Here is a 21,803-nt window from a genome sequence, read left to right on the forward strand (position 1 = left end):
TCGCGAGAGCATCGGCCGCGCGGCGGGGAAGAGGCGCGAGACTTGGGGGGGGCGGGCAGAGGTAGCGCGTGAGGCTTGTCACGAGGGGCGGGCGGGAGGTGTGAGGCGGGAAAGGGCGCGAGGCACCCTGGGACAGCGGCGGCGGCCGCACCGCCGGGGCGACAAACCGTGGCGGAACGCGGCCCCCGGTGGGGCTGCCGGGCTGCAGCGGCCCCGCTCCCAGGCCGGGCGGCAGAAACAGGGCCGCCTCGCCGCGGTGGCGGGAGGAGGCGCCGAGGCGCGCGGTGCAGCAGTGCCTCCCGCGGCCGAGGGCACAGCTTCCGTCCCCGCTGCCACGGCCCGCCATCAGCTCAGGGGTGCGGCAGCAACCGGCAACAAACAGCCCCTGAAAACCTACGGGGAGTGGGACCCTTTCCAGCAGGCGGTAGCACCCGGGGAGCCCCAAGAGGCCTGCCAGGCCCGCCAGCTCCTGGGCGAGAGGCGGCAGGAGAGGAGCCATGCCCCAGCTCTCCAGGCAGCCCCCGGCCCCCTGTGGAACACCCGCCAGCCACGCAGCGGGGAAGCATTTACCAGCAGGGCCATCGAGCGCCTCGGCCCGCTGCTTCATGGCACAGATTAAGATGTAGCTCGCCGTCTTGGTGGAAAAGACAAACCTACAGAGATTCATTACCTCAAGGAGCAATCAGAGCATATATCATCATCTTGGTTTCATCTCAGTAATTCACAACCTCTCGGCATTTTTGTCTTTGCAAATTATTTCCTGAGGGTATAAGTTACCAGTTTCTGCATTCGTTCTTCACAAAAGCAGCTTCAAAGTTGTCTTTGTTTCCCTGCTGTTACGTAGTTGGGAACCTTGCTACTGTTGCAGAAAAAACAATTCCTTTTCCCTTTTTACCTAGCTGGAAAGGCTTACACGTCTTCAACAGGAAATCTGATTTTATATATTTTTTTAATTCATCATGTACAAATGCAGACAACAAAAACATACTTTCAGCATATTTATTGAAGAGGATGAGTAGGAGCATTTTCAAGTACTTAAAATACTTAAATTCTTGCTGAAAACTATTTCAGGATACTGGATTAGTCACAGAAATCTTTTTCCATTGTAATTGTATATGATAGAGATGGACAACCATGTGGAATTTCCCAGCTGGGAATCCTACCCTAACTAAATGTAAATAATGCAAATTTATGGAATTTTGGCATCCATGATGATGTGATTCTATTAGGATGGCACAGTGCCTCGTCATAATTTGGCTGAATCTCTGCTTTGTTGCAACATAGATACCAATTAGTTACTTGCTGGTTATGGCCTGTGGGCCACCTCGTGCTGGCTCACACCTGTTCGCTGCGTGTGCCAGAAAAGAATTCATGAATACGGGAAGAAAAGTCACAATGGGAATTTGAATAACGCTACCTGCCTTTGAAACACATTGAAAACAAATCTTCATTTGTTAGCTTTAGATAGAATTGCAAATAATTGCTTCTGGTTCAGTACTTTACTCAAAACAGTTTTAAAATCTTTTTGATCACTCCAAATCAAAAAGCTGTTTTGACGGTTAATAGGACGTTTGACTTGTGGAAAGGTTGTATTTGGTTGCTTCTGGATTATTTCCTTCTCTGTTTAATCCTTGGTTTGTATTTTGGACTTGGGATGCCTTTCCAATATTTTTGAAACAAAAGAACTGGGAGGTTTCATGTTGAAGGAATAGGAAAAATACTCCTCATTTTACTGATTATCCCATATTTTTCCATTTAAACTCGTCACTGAATATGACCTGAATCTGCAGACCAATTTGAGTGACCTGATTTTTCTTTTCCATATAAGCTAGTTTTCTGAACTTCTTTTTTTTTCAGTTTTAAATAAAAGTGAACAAATCATGACAGGCTTGGCAGGGAAAAGGGGTATGAGGCAGAGCGTGGTGCAATGCCATGCCTATGCTCGTGGTGTTTGTCTCCAGAAATATTCTGTCACATCCAAAAAAGATACAAGAGTAATTAATAAAGGCTTATAAAGGGGCTGATTCTTTTATTATCCAGACTGACTAACACAGAGCAAAAGCAGGGGACCACAGAGAGCCTGTGTAGCTCAGTGGCTGATATTCAGCTAATACTCAGTTTAATTCTGTTTGTCTTTGCGGTTTCAGATACTTCCTTTCCCTGGCTTCCACCTTCCATCTTCTCAATATAAAGGTCTCAGCATGCCCTTCTGATTCAGAAGGTAGCTGGAACGATGCCATCCAGGATGAGTTCCCTTCTATTCTTCTCTAGCTGGTTTAAAGGGACCTTGGTAAGGCAGAATGAAGAGTCTAGTCCAGCTTATTCCATAACATTTTCTGAAATTACATAAATCCATCTGCAGCACTTTTATGACTGCTGAGCACACAGCTACAGCAATAATTCCTGGATCTGGACTAGAGATATACAGCTTGAAGCAGTGAGGTTAAAACCTCTTTATTCCAAACAGAATAGAAAATGCTAAATAGTAATGTTATTAGGATGCTGCTAAGCAAGAGAATTTCCTCTATAAAATGAAATTTTTAAGTAATCATCTGAATTCCTATGAAATTCAAACATTTGGCAAAACCAGTGCGGTACAAAACCCAGCTGATCACCTATTTTCACTGTTTCCAAGGCAGAACTGCATCACTAATGCCATCAAACAAGTATATCACTAAGGCTTCTCATTCATCATTCTGCTCACGCTATGCACATAATCTTCACTCTCGGTATTTCTGCTCTGTATGAGACAGAGGAAATGGCTTTAGTTGTTCTGCATGTTAAAGTGTCACGCACCTTCTGTTAGTGACCCAATTCTAATGGTATTCACAGAGAAGTTTTGGTCTTTATGCTGGAATACTAATGTTTGGCAATTGGCAATATGCAGTCAGCCCGGAAGACGGCACAGTACTTGGGGATGTTGTACTAGTACCTGCATCAAATGCCAGTAATGACAAGTAATTATACAGGCTGCACGTCATCACCATGACTCCTAGCTATTTCCCTAGCTTCACATTTGTGACAGCGTTCTTTTGTGAAGATTCACACAGAAAAAACCCCAGTGCAATATGACTAAAGGATACCAGTTATGAGCAAAATGAAAAATAAGGGTAAAAAAGTTACATGAACTGCAGGAAGAGTGATATTTGCTAAGAAAAGCTTTGACTAAGACTAATCAATTACTCTTTATAGAATGATGCATCATTTTTGTTCAGCAAAAAGCAAGACACCAATCCTGGCTCTGCCAAGCTAGCCAAGCAATCAATGTATGCTGCCTGCACAGCTGAGAACTGCAGCCACGGGGTACAGCTCACCACCACCACCACCCTCCCCAGTGCTCCAGGAAAATGGTAAGAAATACAGGATTTTCCAAAATAATGTAGGAAAGTTAGTAAGTCTGGGACCTTGGCACAATCTAGGTAAAATGTACTTATGACCTGAATCTAGTGAGGTCTGCTATTTGAGAAGTTCTGCATTAGACATTTGTGTAATTAATAAGAATACTGGTAGTTACATAAGGACTTTTTACAGGAAGGATATAAACACTGATGTTTCAAGGCAGAAGCTGATCATTGAGTTAAGAAGGATTAGGAATAAATCTCTTACAGGCAGGTTATTCCATGGAAGTATATTATATAGTATATTACTCCAGTGCATCTTCACTGAAAACTACTACTATTAGTCAGTCTTAGAGGCAGAATGAAGAAGTAAACCAAGTGACAGCTTGGTCCAGGATGGCAATTACTAGATCTAGATACAACAAAAGTCCAGTCCAAACTGGGTATAATTTGCTTTCCAATAGTTATTTTCCTTCCTTATATGCCATGAAAAAAACCCACATATCCTTGCCTGCAGTGACACAGCATGTCAGTGACAGCTTTGCACTGCTTGTAACCTTGTTCTAGAAACCATATTTGCATCTGATGAGGATGTAGAGGATGTAAATATGCACATATATAACAGGAGTTAAAAGTATGGTTGTGAGGTTTAGGGAGAGCTTAGCGCAATAGCTAAGTTAACAGCAGTTCTTGGCCACAAAAGCTCATCAAACACATTATAGCTTTAAGGAGACAGAAGGAGGCCAGGGAATACGCAGCTTTCACTGTCAGCTTGGACTTGATTGTACAGCAGTTGCCACAGTTGAGCTGTTACCCCCAGGTGTTAACAGGGTACAAATTACATATGCATATAAATATGTATATTTGTGTGTATTTCTGAAAGGTCCAGAAAGGGAAGCACATGCAGAACACAGAGATGCTGGCCTAACTGTTGTCATCCTCTCTTTGGGCACCCAAACAAAGATGAGTTTTAGAAAGGCCGGGAGGAGGATTACACATAGTTCTACTGTTACTTATGGAAACGCCTCCCAAATATGAGACAACAAATACAAAAAAGCAAGCCATGGAAATCCAGCAGGTGCACAGTAGAGGCTGGCACTGGGACACTTCAGGAGACTTAACGTGTCTGTGTTAACAGAGAACAGACAGAAAGGGCATAGATAAACTGAGAAGGGAGTTGGAAGTAAAAGCAGGTTTTGATCGATACAACAGAGAGGGGAGCCATTTGAGGGATGCTGAAAGAGAGGTGACAATGTTAAGACAGGTATCGGGAAAAAATATGTTTTCCATTAGTGTTGTGGTCAATTTTCTAACCACAGATTCATCACAGGACAGCTGTCTAGATTGAATATGACATGTACGGGAGTCATTCGTCAGAGGTGTCTGCAGAGACACTACACGGACCTCAACTGTGTCCTCCTTAAAATTCATCCCTGCTGTGAAACTAACAGGAAAAGCTCAGCAATGATTAATCTGGTGGTTTACGGTCACTGCCTTTTAACATGCTGACCAGTATGATCTCACTGTTACCTTGTGCTTGCATTATTTGTTTTCTTTATAGATCTGTCAGCTCTCAATTTTTATTACAAGGTGTTCAACAATTTAAAGAAAAAAACCAGAATGCTAACACAATGGGGCTTAGAAGTTGGCAGTTTTGACTTAAAAGTACTGCCACTCCTGCCCTCCCCTACTTGTCTCACTCAATGTGATATACCACCCTTCTCCTCACAGCAACACAGCTCTTCTACAACCGTGCTAGCAACTGAACAAGGAAGTTTATTTGGTTAGAAACACTGGAGGCAGGGGGAAGTGCTGGATTTCTTTTTGCTGGATCAGTTCGCCCATCTGTTTGGGTGCACAACCCCATCTGGGCTGTACCAGCACAGTGGAGGGAATGGGGCAGCACAGGATCATGGCAGAGAAGGGCACTGTGAGACACGGCCATCCATAACCCAGTATTGGCACCAAGTACTTTAAAACACTACATCACAGCTTTATGCAGGGACATCTAGGCATTACATCTATACAAATAATAAATACCCTTAATAAAAGTGTAAAAAAAAGAAATAGTATTCACACTCCCCCAAGAACTTCATCATTCATAAGTGAGTGTAGAAAATTCAGTCAAATATTAATATCTAAATCAGAATTAATCAACTGTGATCAGATTTCTAGAAGGTAGGTCAAACTAGACCCAGATTTTCTTTGTCACTTGCAAGAGCCCACATCACACCACATAGTAGCTATCCAAACCAAAACCCATTCTTTGTAGAAAAAATAACAATAATTGTTAGTGGTTCAAGGAACCTCACAGTAACAGACTAGCAGAATCTGAAAGGCAAATGAAAGACTAGGGCAAAGGAAGATAATTCAGTTATGCTTTCAAGAGGTGCTTTCAACTCAGTAATAAGATAAAATAAGTAGGTTTTTGTCCCCTTTAATTTTGAAAAACCTAACATGGGCCTTAAAATAACATTTTTACAATGATAATTTTGTTGTTTGGGTTGTGATTGCTTTTAAAACCTACTATTCATTAAAATATCTGCTTCCCCACCACCACTGACTCACTCTCTTGGTTATGTAAAATTACTGGTGCTTTTGTCATTCCTGTGCCCTGTTGGAGAACTAGCTCAGCAACATTTGTGTATTCAAATAAAGCAAGTAAGCCTTACTTCGTGCCATGATGTATTCCTTACACAGACAAAATAAAAGGAAAAATCCCAGCCCCGCCAAACTGAACAGAAACAAATCACACCTTACATTCAGTAGCGTTAAGATTTGACCTCAGCTTTTTTTCCCCAGAGTCAGGAGTGCCAGACTGAGTCCATCTGGAGAGTCTCCTTTGGCATTCAGCCTGACTTGTGACATGATACATTAGGCAGAAAGACTTGTGAATACAAACTCTTGGTTCTGAAGTCTAACATAATGAAAGTCAAGAATATATACTTAACTGATCATCAAATAACGTGCCCTTGTTGCAACTTTAAACGCAGTTCTGCAAAGGAGCTTCAGGAATGACATTAAATTAGATAACAACCTGTGCTCCTACTTACATTTCTTGTTACAGTTAATGAGAAAAACACTTCCAACTTCTGAGCATGCAGGCTTATGCTGAGATACGAGGAAAAAAGATTAATTTCATTAGCACACATTGCCATCTATAATAAAGCTATAACAGGCCAAATACTCCTGAAACTCAATCTCCCTCCAGTCACACCGTTGTTACACTTTCAGTATGCCAAGAAGGGAAATGAATCTGGCAATCGTCACTGGTTGGAAGTACAAACAATTTTTCCTTTAACCACGCCGGCTTTTGCAGAGTTACCAAGAATATAAAACCGTAAAAGCTTACTGCAGTCATCAAAGAGATCTGACTCACAAAAAAGGAATTGCTATGTTGAGTTAGGAGATCTCAGCTGACATAGTTACTAAACTGATTGCTAGAAGCTGGGAAGTTAGAAACTAGCTTTATTTTTTAAACATTTTCTTCCCTAATTTTCTGCTAATAGCTCTTGCCAGAAGGAAGTTGCTCAGGTAGGTGGCTCTTGAGACCTAGTATAGCAGTGCTTGTGGGTTTGGAATAGATGCATACTATTACTAGCATCATAGGCCGGTATCAATTAGATCAACAGATGATGATAATAATAATTTAATGTTGTGGTGCCTGAATTGCTGAGTGTAGCGGTATCTTAACATCACACATGCTTTAACTCTCTCTTAACATCAGGCACTCTTTAACTCTAGTTTGTGAGCAGATGAATAGAAGTTACAGGGCTCTGATATTAAAATTAAAAATTAAATAGTGGTAGAAGTCTTAAAAGTACAACAACATCACCAAGTACTTGAAAATAAGTTCAATTTTTACAAATAAAGAGAAATGACACGTTCAAGTATGGGAACAGGTGAGAAACTTCCTTTAATGAATTTCTCAGTATAAGACAACACACAAAATAACTTAGCCAGAGAATACTTTAAGAAAAAATAATCACTATTCACTTCTTAGGTGATGAAGATGTATAGCTGTGATCTCTAAAAGCTCCTTAGCCTGAGCCTGCTTACATGTCTTGCTAACCAAAGCCAAGTCTGAGAAATCGCAAACATATGACAATTTTCCTTCCTGCTGTTAGAAACTCTGCCTAATCTCCCAGCAAGTGGTCCCATTTGGCTCATACTCAAAGCCTGAAAGAGATCCCAGTTTCCTATAGCTTAATACAATTTGTATGTCAATTCAGCGAACAGAGGCATTACAAGAAAGCTCCTGGCATGCTTACACCTTTACAAGCGTGCATATATTTTATGCAAACTGAGCAGTAAGGCACAGAGCATGTACCATTTCTGTGCTTTTTACCAAGCTGGCTAGCCCATCCACTCATCACAATGTTGAAAGTGAGTGTTCGTATTATATAGGGGACTTAATTTTGTATGACTACACAGATCTAGGGTGTCGAGCAGTATGCACGAACCCTTTACATTACAAATCAGCAAGGAGCTCTGATTTTCAGCCAACGCTAGATCAAGCCACATGAGGTGAAGACATGGGTAATAAGCCATTAGATTTACTTTACTTTCTCCTATAGTTACTTTATGCCTTGTTAAGCTTGCCTTAATTCATTCTTTAAGCTTGCCTTAATTAAATAAATTCTTTAAACTTGTCTTAATTAAATTCATTCTGGAACATAAAAATCACTCAGTTTCCACTGATCTGGAAACGGCTCTTTTTAGGCCAGCAAGGCTTTTGCCTTGAGGCATTTACTAGAGCTAGGGTAGGAATCAGTTCTTACAGCTTATAGAGATTGTTTTATTTTCATGCTCAATGAGTTTGCTCAACGAGATTCATACCACTCTTCCAATGTGCCAATGTTTGTTTTTCAAGCAAAAAAGGTCTGTAAATAATGGTGCCAGAGCATTATCTGACAAAACAGTGTTCTGTTTTAAACACAAAACCAACAGATGCGACTTCCCTTATGCATCTAAATAATTGCAAGGTACTAAGTGGTGCTGCTCTTTACAGTATTCAACAAGGTTTCATCTATGAAAGCAAACGTAACTATTTGTGATCACCATATTTACCTTATGTGATGGTTTATGTTCAGATGCAGAATCCTCTTTGCAGAAAGCAGATCTTCCAGTGAAATCCAGGAAACCAGTTATCAATGGTACAAGCAACAGTTTCTTGTAGTGCTTGTGACATTGGTTGGAGAGTACATATGAGGCAGGTAGAGCAACCAGAGTGAACAGCAGCAGGCTTTAAAGGGATCTTGTGAAGAAAGAGCAAAGACCTGGGAATGTCTGTAATTCAGTGAAGTCCCAATCTGTGATAAAAGCCCTGTGAAACTGTTGTAGAAATGAATGTAATAATTAATAATACAAAGAATCATTTAAAAATCAGGTGTGTGGGGGTGTAGTTGTATTTGGTAGATAGGAGAGCTGTTGTTTTTCTAATTCTAACCTATGTTTGTGCTTTCCTCTTTATCATGTCAACATTTGCAAGCAATAAAAGGGCATTATGTGCTGGTCATTGCTTCTGCTTTTGAGATAAATCTATGTTAGCATTCCAAAGGGTCAAGGAACTCTTCCAGGGCAAACAAATTCTGGAGCACTGATGCCAGGTGGTATGTATATAAAGTGGAAAATGAGAAAAGCAATTTACTGTGTTCCTGTTCCAGGGAGAAGTATCACCCAGAAGGACAGCAAAAGAGGTGAGAAAACTACTGAGAGTTTGGAGAGTTTTCTTCTTCTGTAACATGTTGTTTCCTTTGTATCTGAAAAGTCTGGGTACATAGAGAAGCTGCAGTCCTTATTCAGGCAGAATTATTCCAAAAAGATAACAGGAATATTCAACTATAAAGAATCATGCCTTAATCTATGTAACAGGTTCTAGATTTATCTATACAGCTTGCTAATGCATAGTCTGTGTTTTAGAGAAATTTTAGTTGCACAGACAAAAAGTTTTTATCTTGCATTTTTGACCAAACTACAAAAGAGGCAGAACATAATGGGTCAGATTCTTAAGTATAAATTAGCATAGCCTCAACAAAGGCAAGTTATCAGTGTAACTTATCCAGCTTAGGTGCTGACCGCTACTAGCTCACTTGCAGTTGCATTAAATGTGTAATTTCCCAGTGTGCAAAACAACTCTGCAAGTTTTAGAACTAATTAATCTTTTCTAGTGAAGCAGAGAAACGTCTCTTGGAAGTGTTCAAAGATAAGCTCAGGCTGGTGTAAGAAATTTAAAGTAATTTTCTTAAATACTGAAAATTATAATATGTTTTCACAAATAGCCTGGAATATTGATAGCTTTTATCACTTGCCACCAAACCTCAAAAATACATAGCAGAAGTATAAGTGTTCAGATATAAACAAAGAGAAAGGGAGAGCGTGTGTCTTAATATTTATGTGTGCATCTTTGCTGAGCATATTTTATGTGGTTATATATGTAGCTTTTTGAAAGCAGTCCTTCCTTTTAGTATTATGACTTCTCCTAGAAATAAAGGATATAAATAAAGACTTCTCTCCATACAGGAAAAAAAAAAACGAACAACAATGCTGAGGTTTGCTGTCACTCTCTTTGCTGTCATAACATCATCTACCTGCCAAAAATACGGATGCCTGGAAGGGGACACCCACAAACCAAAGCCAAGTCCTGAGCCAAATATGCATGAATGCACTCTGTATGCTAAATGTAAGAGTGGTTTAATTTTTGCCAAATATAGTCTAGAAGTACAGCTTTGTATGCACTAATTGTTTTGGCAGTTCCCTTAATTTCTCAAAATTATATAAGATATATAGGTACATATTGCATTTGAAAAGCTTCCTTCACTGGCGTTTTGCTGCATGCGAACCAAGAGTAAGATTCTAGTTCTTAACATAGTCAGCTGCAAAACTCATTGACTTCATATGTTTTCTTAAAAAATTCTAGTGCAGTTTACTTTTCTTGCAGCTCCATCTGCTAAAAAAGTTTACAGCAAAGATTAATTTGGTTTATGTAATTAAGTATAAAAATTAATTAATTGTAGTGGACACCAAAGGGGGAAGGTTGAAATCAAAATTCTATAGCAAGCAAAGTATAGTATTTATTATATTTCTTCAATTCCCTTTTTATGTTTGGTAGCTTTCAAAGTATCCCTCAGGACATAACATCTGGCAGAACACTAGTAAAATTCTTGGGGCTCTCTGGGCACACCTTGACAAGGCACTGTTGACACCAGTCCACCTCACTTAGCATTTACATTACTACTTCCAAAAAGAAAAAGATAGAGCTTGTGTACATCTTTTAGTTAGTACTAAGAAATTTTATCATGTTATGGATCAGAACAGATTCATCTTACATTTTGAGTCAGTATTAATCTTATCATTTTGAGATAGTATTAAAAATATCCTTATTGCAAGATCCTTGTTTCCTTCCTAACAGCTTCCTGTTGCTATGCAGACTTCACAGAGCAATTGGCTCATTCCCCAGTAATTAAAGTAAACAACAGCTACTGGAACAGATGTGGGCAGCTCAGTAAATCGTAAGTCAGCTTTGATGTTGTCTGTTTCCCGATTCAATGGAGCTATGCTGTAGCAGCCACACAACTAATGGTCACTGCCCTTGGAGCTGCTGATGGACAGTCCCTGGGTTGCCTTAGAGATTATGCCACCCAGCCTAGTTCCACCATCTTTTCTCTACACCTGACCAAACCCACGACTGCTCTCACAAAACCCTATGAATCCCTAAGTATATACTATTTGTGCAGAAAGATTTATGCCACGATTTTATCAGGAAAAGCTTATGATTTTTTAAGTTTACTTTCAGTATAGAACCAGAACTAGCAATGCAAAGCAGTCATAAAACCAGTAGGTATCAACCACACTGCACCTCTGTAGCTCTCCAAAGCAACCATCACATACCCGTGAGTGTGACCCCTAGTCAATACAGACAAGGCTTCATCCTTTGTTTAGAAAACAGATCAACTGGATTATTAAGTCTTGCAAACAAAATGCACATGAGTCCAAAAATTCATGAATATTTAGAATAAAAATTGAGTCCAAAAACTCATGAATATTTAGAATAAAAATTCTTGTAGTCCTGTGGGTTTTGTAACCATGAAGAATGTCTTCATAATTAAGATTTTTAGTACCCTGTTAGAGCTGTGAAACATGGCAAGTTATAGAAATAAAAGAATGAAAGTACAAAACAATTAAGCAAAAACAGATGTGCAAAAGTAACAGCTATTGCCTGCCACTCCCAGAAGAGCAGCATCAGTATGCTGTTTTTAAGTAACTTCAGCTGGGCTGTGGGAAAATCTGAAGATCAGTGAAACCATCAGGCTACAACATAGAAGAAGTTTGTACTATAGTTTTAAACTACATTTTATTATTGCCTGGAAACATTCTTGCCAGGAAAACTCAAGGCTTCAGAAGTTTACGGAAAGCTTACATAAATAGGGCTGAAATATGCATGGAAACATTTGTGCAGTCTTTAGCTGGCTATGGTAATTGCACAGTCAGAGTCTGTACACAATGCCAAAGGAATGAGTTTGGAACCTAGACACTACAGGACGAAAGGATGCTTCTCTATGTTTTTTTCTTAATCTGTAGTATTGCATCCACATCAAAGCAGGTCTAGAAAACTGAGGCTATAGCCTTGACGCTATGAAGCAGGCTTATTTGTGGCTTTTCTCACCCACCACAGCTGTGAAGATTTCACAAAGAAAATTGAGTGCTTTTACCGGTGTTCTCCACATGCTGCTCGCTGGATCCATCCCAACTACGCTGCTGCTATTCAGTCTGTTCCACTGTGTCAAAGCTTTTGTGATGACTGGTATGTTCAGCTTTTTATCGATGTATTTTTATTTAGCTTTAATATGCCTGTGTTACTAGGGTGTCAAGGAGCATGGTTGGATGAAGCACAGATCTCCCAATCAAGAAGCACTAAGATTTGATGGTGTTGCACCCCTTTATGCCTTTTCTCTTGTTCTTCCTTTTCATTTCTTGTTTGCCATCTCTGCTTTTTCCTCTGCTAAGCTACTACCCCCAAAATAATAATGACACAGGCTGAATGCAAGATGGAGTCACTAAACTCTGAGTGCTGTCCCTGAGTCACTGAAGAGAGTTTAGTGACTCAGGGACAGCACTGCCCCTGCTCTCCGTGAGGATGCAGTGCAGTGGCATCAGAACTGCCTGACACAACAGAGGAGCTCTCACCACCTTTACAGGCACTAACAGCAGTGAGGGCCTGCCCAGCCTTTGGAAAGTCCATGCCTGTGAGTTAGCATTTATACAGTTAGCATTTTACATCTAAATAAATGTATCATATCATGATCAAGTATTTTATATGTATAAAATGCAGTACAAAATCATGCAAGCAGCCCTTTCCTGTATGTTTTCAATTCATGCATATAAAAAATTAGCTTAATTCCTTAATTATTCACCCTTGGCCTTTTCTCCTCCCTTCCATCATCCTTCTTTCTAAAATCACTTGTAAAAGCCTGAATCTCAGAGAAATCTGCAGCCAAGTAATGCTAAAAATATTAATAGCAATGAGCGAGCATAATAGCATTTAATTTTGTTTCCCCAAATATAGCATCAGGGAATCACATTATTTTTTGAGTACAAGACGTGCAGGGGGAAAACCCAGCATCCATTTGTTCTTAGTCTTGGGGTAGGCGTATTATACCCAGGTGGGATAACTGAAGTTTTTTCAGTGGTCCATATCCAGCATATATCTCTCCCTTCCTTCCTCCCTCCCTCCCTGTTTTGAGATGTAGGATCTTAAATAATGTCATCATGTGACATACAAATCTCAGTCGGTTCCATATTAATGTTGTGCCTGGTAACTACAGTAACTAGTCTATATGCTTAAATTGGCAAGGAGCATAGTAAAAACAGCACAGGCTGTGTTCACACTGTAGTAACAGCTAGCATCCCTAGAAAGTAATGAACTGTGAATGTCTGAATCTCTTAGGTTGCTCTGAAAATCACAGAAAACCTTAAATACTTCTAAAAATGTTATAAAGGGCTTTTCTTGGAAGCACAAAAAATACAGAACACACAGTAGGGCATGGTCAGGTTGTCTTGCACTGCTCTGTCCGGTGCTTTCTCTAGTGGTTATGCAACTTGAATATTGTTGACACATGGATCCATTTTCACTTTCGCCTACTCTCCAAGGGCAAAGTCATGTATGCAGTGAAGTATTTTGGTAGGATTTGTCTTTAAATATGTCTCCATTTCTTTGTGCCAGGGAAGGAAACAAAAAGCACAGATTGGATTTGTAATGGAAGATAGTGAGAAGGGCTGATGTATTTCTTAGCTTCCCTACAGTTTCCTCTAGTGAGAAATTTTATTTGTGTTTTAGGAAACTCCATGTGCCTCATGAACAGATTTGTCTTCCTTCCTAAATTTTTGGTAATCTAAACTGAGTCCAGATTATTGACCTCCTTGAACATAAAGACTGACACCTTGAATTTACCTCAGTGCTCAGAATCTCAAAGCTCAGAAGCAATTATTACCAAAATTTGAAAGCATTTGGATAGTAAAGCATTGAAGTTGCCACTAAGCTTCAGAATAGATCTAACGGGCAAAGCCATAGAATACCAAGATCTAAACCAAAAGTGTCCCAAAATAAGTAGCGCACAAAGTCATCACTCAACTGCTATATCCAGTGAAAGTGTAAAGATTAAAGAAAATACACCCTGTAAGTTTAGTTTGCATCTATGAACTGGTTTAAGCCAGCCTTAGTATCTACAAGATCTACACCAAAGTGTATATGGGAGGTCAATATTACATAGCAAAACACTCGGTGTCACCTGGGTGCTGCCAGAACCTCCAGATAAACAGCATTTTTAACTTTTGTCATTGGAAAGTATGAAGCGGTGTGATTGAGAGCTGCTGCATAGGAAAAACCGACACTTTTCCCATATAGACTCTCCTGGCAGAGAGTAGGCTCTACTCTAAACAAATACTGAACAATGAATGATCTATTGCCCCTGTTGGCGTCATAGGTGACTGGCCTGAATCAAAAATGTAATGATGACCCATTACCATGCATGCTAGCCTGTGTGCCTGCCTAATGCCAATGTGAAATGCATTCCCTCACACTGCTTAAGGCCTGAGGCTAGAAAAGAGCCTGGACAAAATTCCCACTATTTCTGGTGATTTAAAATAACATTTTTTCATGTTCTATTCACCGGTTTCCCGTTAGCGTGCTGTAGTACTGCTAGTGATGTGACCTACTTTCTCTACATGCCGTGAGTGTGCCTGCTGCATACTGTATGTCTTTGTGGCCAGAAATGTGCAGAGGATTCAGAATGAGCAGTGACTTCATTTAAAAGAAATTCATCTAACTAGCTTGGGGCCTTCCTTTTCTTTCTTTAGTCTTAGGATTCCTTGCCCCCACTAGTCTTAAAACTATTGCTTTTGAAAGAGCCTGATGTACAAGCCATTTTCTGATCCACCTGGGAAAGGGCCCTGTACCCTTTAAAAGAGAAACAGCTAATTATAAAAAAGGGGGGAAGGGAAGCTTTAAAATAAAAATATCCTGCCCATTGTGCATAGGGAGCTAATACATTCAGGGAGGATCTTTTAAGTATTTATGTTTATGTTTCTCACAGGTTTTAATTAATGTTTGAAGAAACCACTTACTGGTTTCTGGACAGCAGAAATCAGACTTTTCATAAGTCACGATTTTTCATAAACTTAGCTTCATAATTACTTCCACTGGGATAAAGAAAAACTTGTAGCAATAGAGTTATGCCTTGCTACCTGGTTATATAACAAACCACAAAGTCAGGCAATAATCATAATTAGGAAACATTTCATCTAATAATTCAGTAGATAATACTGAATAAAAACATAAACACTTTAATAAATATATTTAATTCAATTTCCTGAGGAAACCAGATCCATAGCATGAATGCTCCAGTTCAGTAGAAGTCTGAAATATTCATAATCTGAAAAGTATATCTGAAGGTGACACTAATTTCAACAGAAGCAGTTCTGCCCTCTCCTCAGCCCCAAGGGCTGCTCGTTCTTTACCTTACCACGTCCCTACTCATGTGCTAGTAGCACCGTCTGAGATACCATGAAGCAACCCTGGTCTGGGAACCCATCAGGCTGAAAGCAGCCAAATAAAAAAGGAAAGCAAAAAAAGGCGACTGTGGGAAGGGCACAATTGCTTTAAGTGAGGGTGCTAGTATTAGGCAGCTCACAGAAGATACTGATCGACTTTGCTAGAAAGCAGTGAATTTAAGTGCATGCATAAAATAAAGGACATGCCAACACGGCTTGAAGAATCAAGGGCTAATTGTTGAATGTGGTGCTGGCATGTGGAGGGTTCGTAGATGGTGATTAACAAAAAGTTTGTATTGATTGTCCTAACTGGCATGACTTCAGGCAGGCAAAGAGACCAGCATTAGAGAAACAGCTGTCACTGGGGAGTTAGCTCTGTGTGGATTTCTCAGTCAGGGTACACACAGCAGCTAACAAACAACAAACCAATTATTCTTTTAGTTCCTAGTCCCAAATCCATTCATGGCACAAACTGGTAGGATCTGCCTATTAGTGTCACATTATATTAATTTTCAAATTGCAGCCCGTATTTCCAGCAGAGCCCTACCCCTGACAGCAGATTCACGGATGAACGCATTTGGGCATACAAGTCTCCTGCCCTAGACCTGTTTGGTTCAGGCCCTGGTTACCCTCCATTACTGCTCTTTCTCTTTCCAAATAGCCCAGAAAACCTGTGTGAAGGCTTTGAGATGTGCATGTTCTTACCTTTCTGCACAGCAAACATACTGCAATGTACTACACTAGTTCGTGTAGTTCTGTAACCACATGACAACCTCATATTTCATTTAAAACTGTAAGTCTGCAACCCTCATGATATCAAAATAATTTTGGAAACATAACTCTGAAGATCAAAAATGACAAGCAGAAAATATATCCAAAGGTATTAATTATAAATACCCTACTGAATTATGGCTACCTTTTTAAAAGCTGTGCCTCATGGTTTTGGCACTCTCAGTTACAGGTGTGAATAGTCCACCCAAAGCCATTGAGATTAAATTTAAGTAGAAGTCAACTGATTTGCAGAAAGGTAAGAGCCAAAAAGTAGAATATAAAAATAAGTGGAAGGAAGGAAATAATGTAGGGTAATGTTAAGTCATGAGATCTCTCATCACATGGACCAGCCAGTTGCATACCATACTTATTCCAGGCCATGTATAGGCTTTTTTTACATTACTGCTTACAAGTTAAAATTAACTTAAAACTTAAAATTTTAGACTTATACCCTGCAAAACTCTTCTCTTTCCTCCTTCACTTCAAGTTTAACTTCTTTTGATAATGTCGTCCTGAGGCTGGCAGCCTATTAGTTTACATGATTTTGTTCGTGGATTTTCCTTATTTCAGTATACAGAGCAACTCCCTGCCCAGAAAATATTCTTCTTTTTCCATATTAATCCATAAATACAAACTTTCCCCACATCTCCCTCAAGTGACAGTTCACAGCACACCTGTGTTGTGTCACAATATTGAACATGGGCATTCATGAAACTCCCTCCACGCAGTAACATCAGCAAACATAACCAAGCAGAAGACACTGCATGAATGAGTGTGGCTCCTCAGAACATAAGCCCTTTACTTAAATCTGTGAGTATAAAACATAGCGGGTGAACTGTTTAGTTTTCATTGGGATTTAGGTCTTCCTGGCCAGCTCAGAGTTTATGTACATGTCAAGCTAAGATAATGTGCACAGTTCTTGAAGATCTGTTGCTAAGCTGCACTGTGCAACCATACCATGTTACTAAGATAGCCCACGTAGACTTCTTGAGTTGAATCTGAGTCCACTGAAAAAAAAGTGAAAGAAATAACTGTGTCTTCCACACTAATCTCCATGAAGGTATGAAGCCTGCAAAGATGATTCCACATGTGTTCGTAACTGGCTGACGGACTGGGAATGGGATGAAAGTGGAGAAAATCGCTGTAAGAATAAATGTATTCCATACAGTGAGGTAAGAAAACCTGATCAACTGGAGAGAAAAAATGGCATTGAAAGTTCTCTGCTTTTTCCTGAATATAGGGGTGTAAAACACAAGCAACAGGTGAATTATTTTTATTTAAGCAGTTTCAAGCCATACCTACATCATACTTTTAAAGTATATATTTTTAAAAAATTTGTATTTATGTAGATTGCTTACTCTAAGGATATATACATTTAATTGATCACTATTTATACCACTTATGAAACAAAAGTAAAAAGTTCAAGCAGCACTGACATTTTAACCACAGTGGGGTTTAGAAGGTAAAAGATAAAATACCTTTGTTCATACTACAGGGACACTGAGATGCATTTTATAAGGCTCCTTACATAATGTGGGGTCTTATATGCCTCTGTCTTTTTAAATAGGGATGCGAGTTCTCAAATCGCTAAGGAATTTTTAAGGTTTTCTTGCCTATTAGGTATCTTTGCCCTTTCCTTTATTTTACCTTGTTATGTTTAAGTCCTCCTCCATCCTCCAAATCCCTGAGTCCTGACATTCTTCTAATTGTCTCCCTATTGTTCTCCGTAGACCTATCTCTCAAGCATGTTCTCCATTGTGTCTGCCAATGGCTAGGCTGAGCTAACTTTCTTCTTTATAACTGGTAGTCAAAGCGCAGCACTCACAAGCTTTCTGAGAGCTCATCCCATCTTTCTGAGACAGTTCCAATGGTTGAGATAACTAATTTTATGAGCAAAAGTGTATAAAATGAGAACTAACAAGACTTACAGGAGCAAGGTTGCCTAGAACCTGATCTACAGACCTTTCAAGAGTCAGGTAGAATTTTTCCTAGTGACTCAAGTCAGCATAGCATCAGGGCAATATAGTACAACTCAAAACTGCTACACTTATTCAAATATTTTTAACAGTTGATCTTCACTGAGTCCATGAAAACTGTCCAAATTGCAGAAGTAAACAAAATTCCAGTGTCATGCTTAGGGACTGGTAGTACAGCTTGCAGAGATCCCAGATTTATTGCTTTGAATTCATTTCACATGCATGTACTTCCAGAAGGCAGTTCAGCAACTGATACAAGTAGAAGTCACAGTTCAGTTAGTGCAGGATTGCTGTTTGCCTTGTGACAGTGACACTAATCAGCAGGCTCAGGAAAGTGGCCAAAAAACAAATGGGCTGCAGAAACTTAAAGTTTAGTTTCCCAGATGTGCTAAATCATCAGTAGTTCCAGGTGAAATGAAAAATGAAATTATAATCTCTGTAAATAATCTCCAGTCCCTGTTCAAACTGTTTCTGGTCCAGAGATAGGAATTTTTAACCTTGAATTCCCTTGTACTTATTTCTTAAAGAAAATATACCATCTGCAGTGAAAAACATGCGGCAAATCCAGACATCTTATCACTTGAAGCCAGGCACAGCTATTCCTAAACTAAATGGAACCACACCCTAAACTGCCCATGTTTTTAACCAAAAATAGGCTTGCATGGTAAGTAAAAGTAAAGATGAAGTTTATTCAGAGGACTTACAAAAAACACATTTCCCATATGAAAATTACATGATATACAAACACTTGACTCGCTTGGTTTGGACTCCACTCGTGGAAAAGAAAGTTACTGTTACCCAGAAGCACAGAGCATTCTCCAATGTCAGAGCACTGTGCGCAGACACTAACTTTCTTTTGGTGCCCTTCAGCTCATACGGAGGAGCAATCAGCAGCCCTATATTTGACATATGCCAGTGGTTGTAAGGACTATTTGGAACAAATGCTGAATATTAAGAACGCACAATGGATCCTAGCCAGTTCTGGCCTGGCTAAAATGAGGCACATTTTGTCGTTGTTCTCCCAGCTGAGCGCTCCCCAAGCGGTGTCAACACACAGACTGGAACATTTTCCAAGAAGCTGAAAAATCAGAATCCTTTGCAGTAATTTAGGGACATGTTTGGTAAATGGACTGTGTGTCCTGTTTATTTGCTGCAGCATTCTGGCTATGCTCTGGTTTTTAAGCAGAGTTGGGAGGAAGATCAAAACAAAATTACCCATTTAGCAAGTAGAAGAGCTTGAATACATGTTACAGAACTGTGGGACACAAGAATAGGATTACATTACATAGCCATGTATCTTTCTTACAGACCTAAGAAAACCCACATGACATCTTTTAATACTTTCTGGAGTTATTAGCTAAAAGCAGGTAGAAATCCAAGCACTGTATAGGAGCTGGAAGAAAATGTCTAATGCTGCTTAAAAGCACAGGAATAGTGGGAAAGAAACAACTAAGATCTGCCTGCCCTGAGAACACAAGGAGAAAGCAGAAACCTTTCCAGTTTTGGCCCTGCATTGCTCCCAGTGAACTAACTAACCTCCACACTCCTCCTCCAGCCACTGCAGCATCCATGGAGCAAGCCCTGGCTAGAGATAGTGTGAACTGAAAAGCTATTTTGCAGACTACAGAGTCTTTGGGGCTATGTGGCATGGACTCTATTATTCACAAAAGACAGATTTCTAAGGCAAAAGTGATGATGATGATTTCTTCTCGTCTGCCCTCCCACACAGTATAGGTCAACATAGTTTTGCATGTAGGGAGACACCTCATAAGAAGAACTTGTTCACATGATAGACTTAAATTCGTAATTATTTTTTTTTTGTATACAGAGCAGCTTCCATGCAGAAATCTCCCAACCATGCAGGCCACCTCCAAGATTCCGGTTGGATAGGGCTTTGAGCAACCTGCTATAGTGGAAGGCGTCCCTGCCCATGGCAGGGAGGTTGGAACTGGATGGTCTTTAAGGTCCCTTCCAACAAAAACCATTGTATGATTCTATGCTTCACAGTGTCAGATCTTTGTATGAGCTGACAGTGACGGCAAACCAGCATACCATCCAGAAATTACAGCAGTAAGAGAAACACTGCGATTAAAGAGTCAGTGTCATGTGCAAGGACTACTTCAACTATTACACATAAGACGCAGCTTCCTTCAGAGAGATACTGGTGACTTGGTCAAGGTCAATCAGTCAGCAACACAGCCCAGCAGTCCTGGAGCCTGGCCCACTGTTCCATTCATTAACACCCCTTAATTCCCAAGGCTTCTACTCCTGCCACCACTCCTACCCCCAACTTCATTCTTAGCTTTGTTTCTGGGAGTACCTAAAGCTTCCTTTATAGAAACAAAAAAGATTGAGCTTCAACCACAAACACATGGGAGTAATGCAGGCAAGATAAAGTGTATACCCTGCCTACTTTTCAGCTGGACACGATAACTCTTAAGCTAATACCCTTTAGGCAAACTCAAGCTGGGCGGACAGAAGGTTGTCACAACGTGAGTCTGGCAAACAAGAAGTATCTTTGTTGTGTGGTTGTACAGGTCCTGTGACACAGGCCTTACAAAATTGTGTAGTACCAAGAACAGGACAGATTCACTTGAAAAGAGTACAAGAACCTGCAGTTTACAATTTCTTGAGCCAGAAAGGCCATTGCATCACTGGACACAGCACTTTGGAAGCTTTCTTCAAGCAGTTTTTACATTATGTCCCTTCTCTTTGTCTGTGAGGTCCTGCCCAGTCATGATGTACACTGAGGCAGGCACAATGAGAGCCCACAGAGCTGTGACTCCACTGGGCTATCTCTGGCCCGTAGATATAAAGATTCTCATATTCAAAGCACTGTCTGCCACTTTCAGCACTACTCAGATCCTAAAACATGTCAGAGTGTCCTGATGTGCTGCAAGTTGTACAGCCTTTGACACACATCTTTGGTCTGTCAGCCCCAGAAAGCTAGCTGGGCTGTCAGCCCCAGGGTGTAAACAAAGGGCTGGCAGCTGATCCCTTTGCACTTTGTGGAATCACTTGATCTCATAACAGGCAAATCTCTTTTGCCAGCTGTGGGTCTGGATATATATTTTAAGATATATCAGAAGTGATGAAGCATGGCACACAGCAAGACAGTAAATGACTACAGAATGCTTTTTTATAATTTAGTAGCAATTTTTGAAAAGTGATAGATGTTTATCAGTTTGACACAAACTGATTTTAACTCAATCCTTTTTAAATTTAATTGATGCATTTCTTATTTGACACACAGATGTATGCAAATGGGATTGACATGTGCCAGAACATGTGGGGGGAGTCATTTAAGGTGAGCAAATCCTCCTGCCTCTGCTTGCAAATGAGCAAGAAGGACATGATGGCAATCAAGTACCTCCTCTCAGAAAGCTCAGAGGAAAGCTCCAGCGTCAGCAGCAGCGAGGAGCATGCCTGCCAAAAGAAACTCCTGAAGTTTGAGAAACTAAAGGGGAAGGAAGGCAAACAGACAAGATAAATGCTGGTGGATGTATGTCAGGACAAGAGAAATCGTCGTGGAGGCTGGGCTCAGGGCATCACGCCAGCCTGCTTTATTCTTTACTTCCTAGAGCATAATAAATCAATGGCTGGTTATATTAATCTTTCTCTGATGTTTTTGCATCTGCATCACAAAGCTCCCAGACAGGTTAGCACAGGT

At 40.2% G+C, this 21,803-nt stretch overlaps 1 protein-coding gene across 3 annotated transcripts; it reads left to right on the plus strand.

The window, feature by feature from the left end:
• Window positions 1-97: 97 nt before the first annotated feature.
• On the plus strand, window positions 98-21,745 carry LOC308071136 (riboflavin-binding protein-like). 3 transcript variants are annotated; one of them, XM_080406110.1, is made up of 9 exons: window positions 98-2,290; window positions 3,193-3,350; window positions 9,005-9,038; window positions 9,864-10,020; window positions 10,750-10,849; window positions 12,013-12,141; window positions 17,218-17,329; window positions 21,387-21,440; window positions 21,514-21,745. In XM_080406110.1, exons 1-9 carry the CDS (start codon window positions 2,234-2,236, stop codon window positions 21,577-21,579), a joined length of 867 nt encoding a protein of 288 aa, XP_080262236.1. In that variant the 5' UTR covers window positions 98-2,233; the 3' UTR covers window positions 21,580-21,745. The 3 variants fall into 3 exon arrangements, with proteins under 3 accessions (XP_080262236.1, XP_080262235.1, XP_080262234.1); XM_080406109.1 differs by having other exon boundaries at window positions 186-716; window positions 2,148-2,290; window positions 21,387-21,745; XM_080406108.1 differs by having other exon boundaries at window positions 186-2,290; window positions 21,387-21,745.
• The last annotated feature ends 58 nt before the right edge of the window (window positions 21,746-21,803 follow it).

The sequence above is a fragment of the Falco punctatus genome, assembly GCF_963210335.1.
Source record: "Falco punctatus genome assembly, chromosome: 11".
In the NCBI taxonomy this organism is placed as follows: Eukaryota; Metazoa; Chordata; class Aves; order Falconiformes; family Falconidae; genus Falco; species Falco punctatus.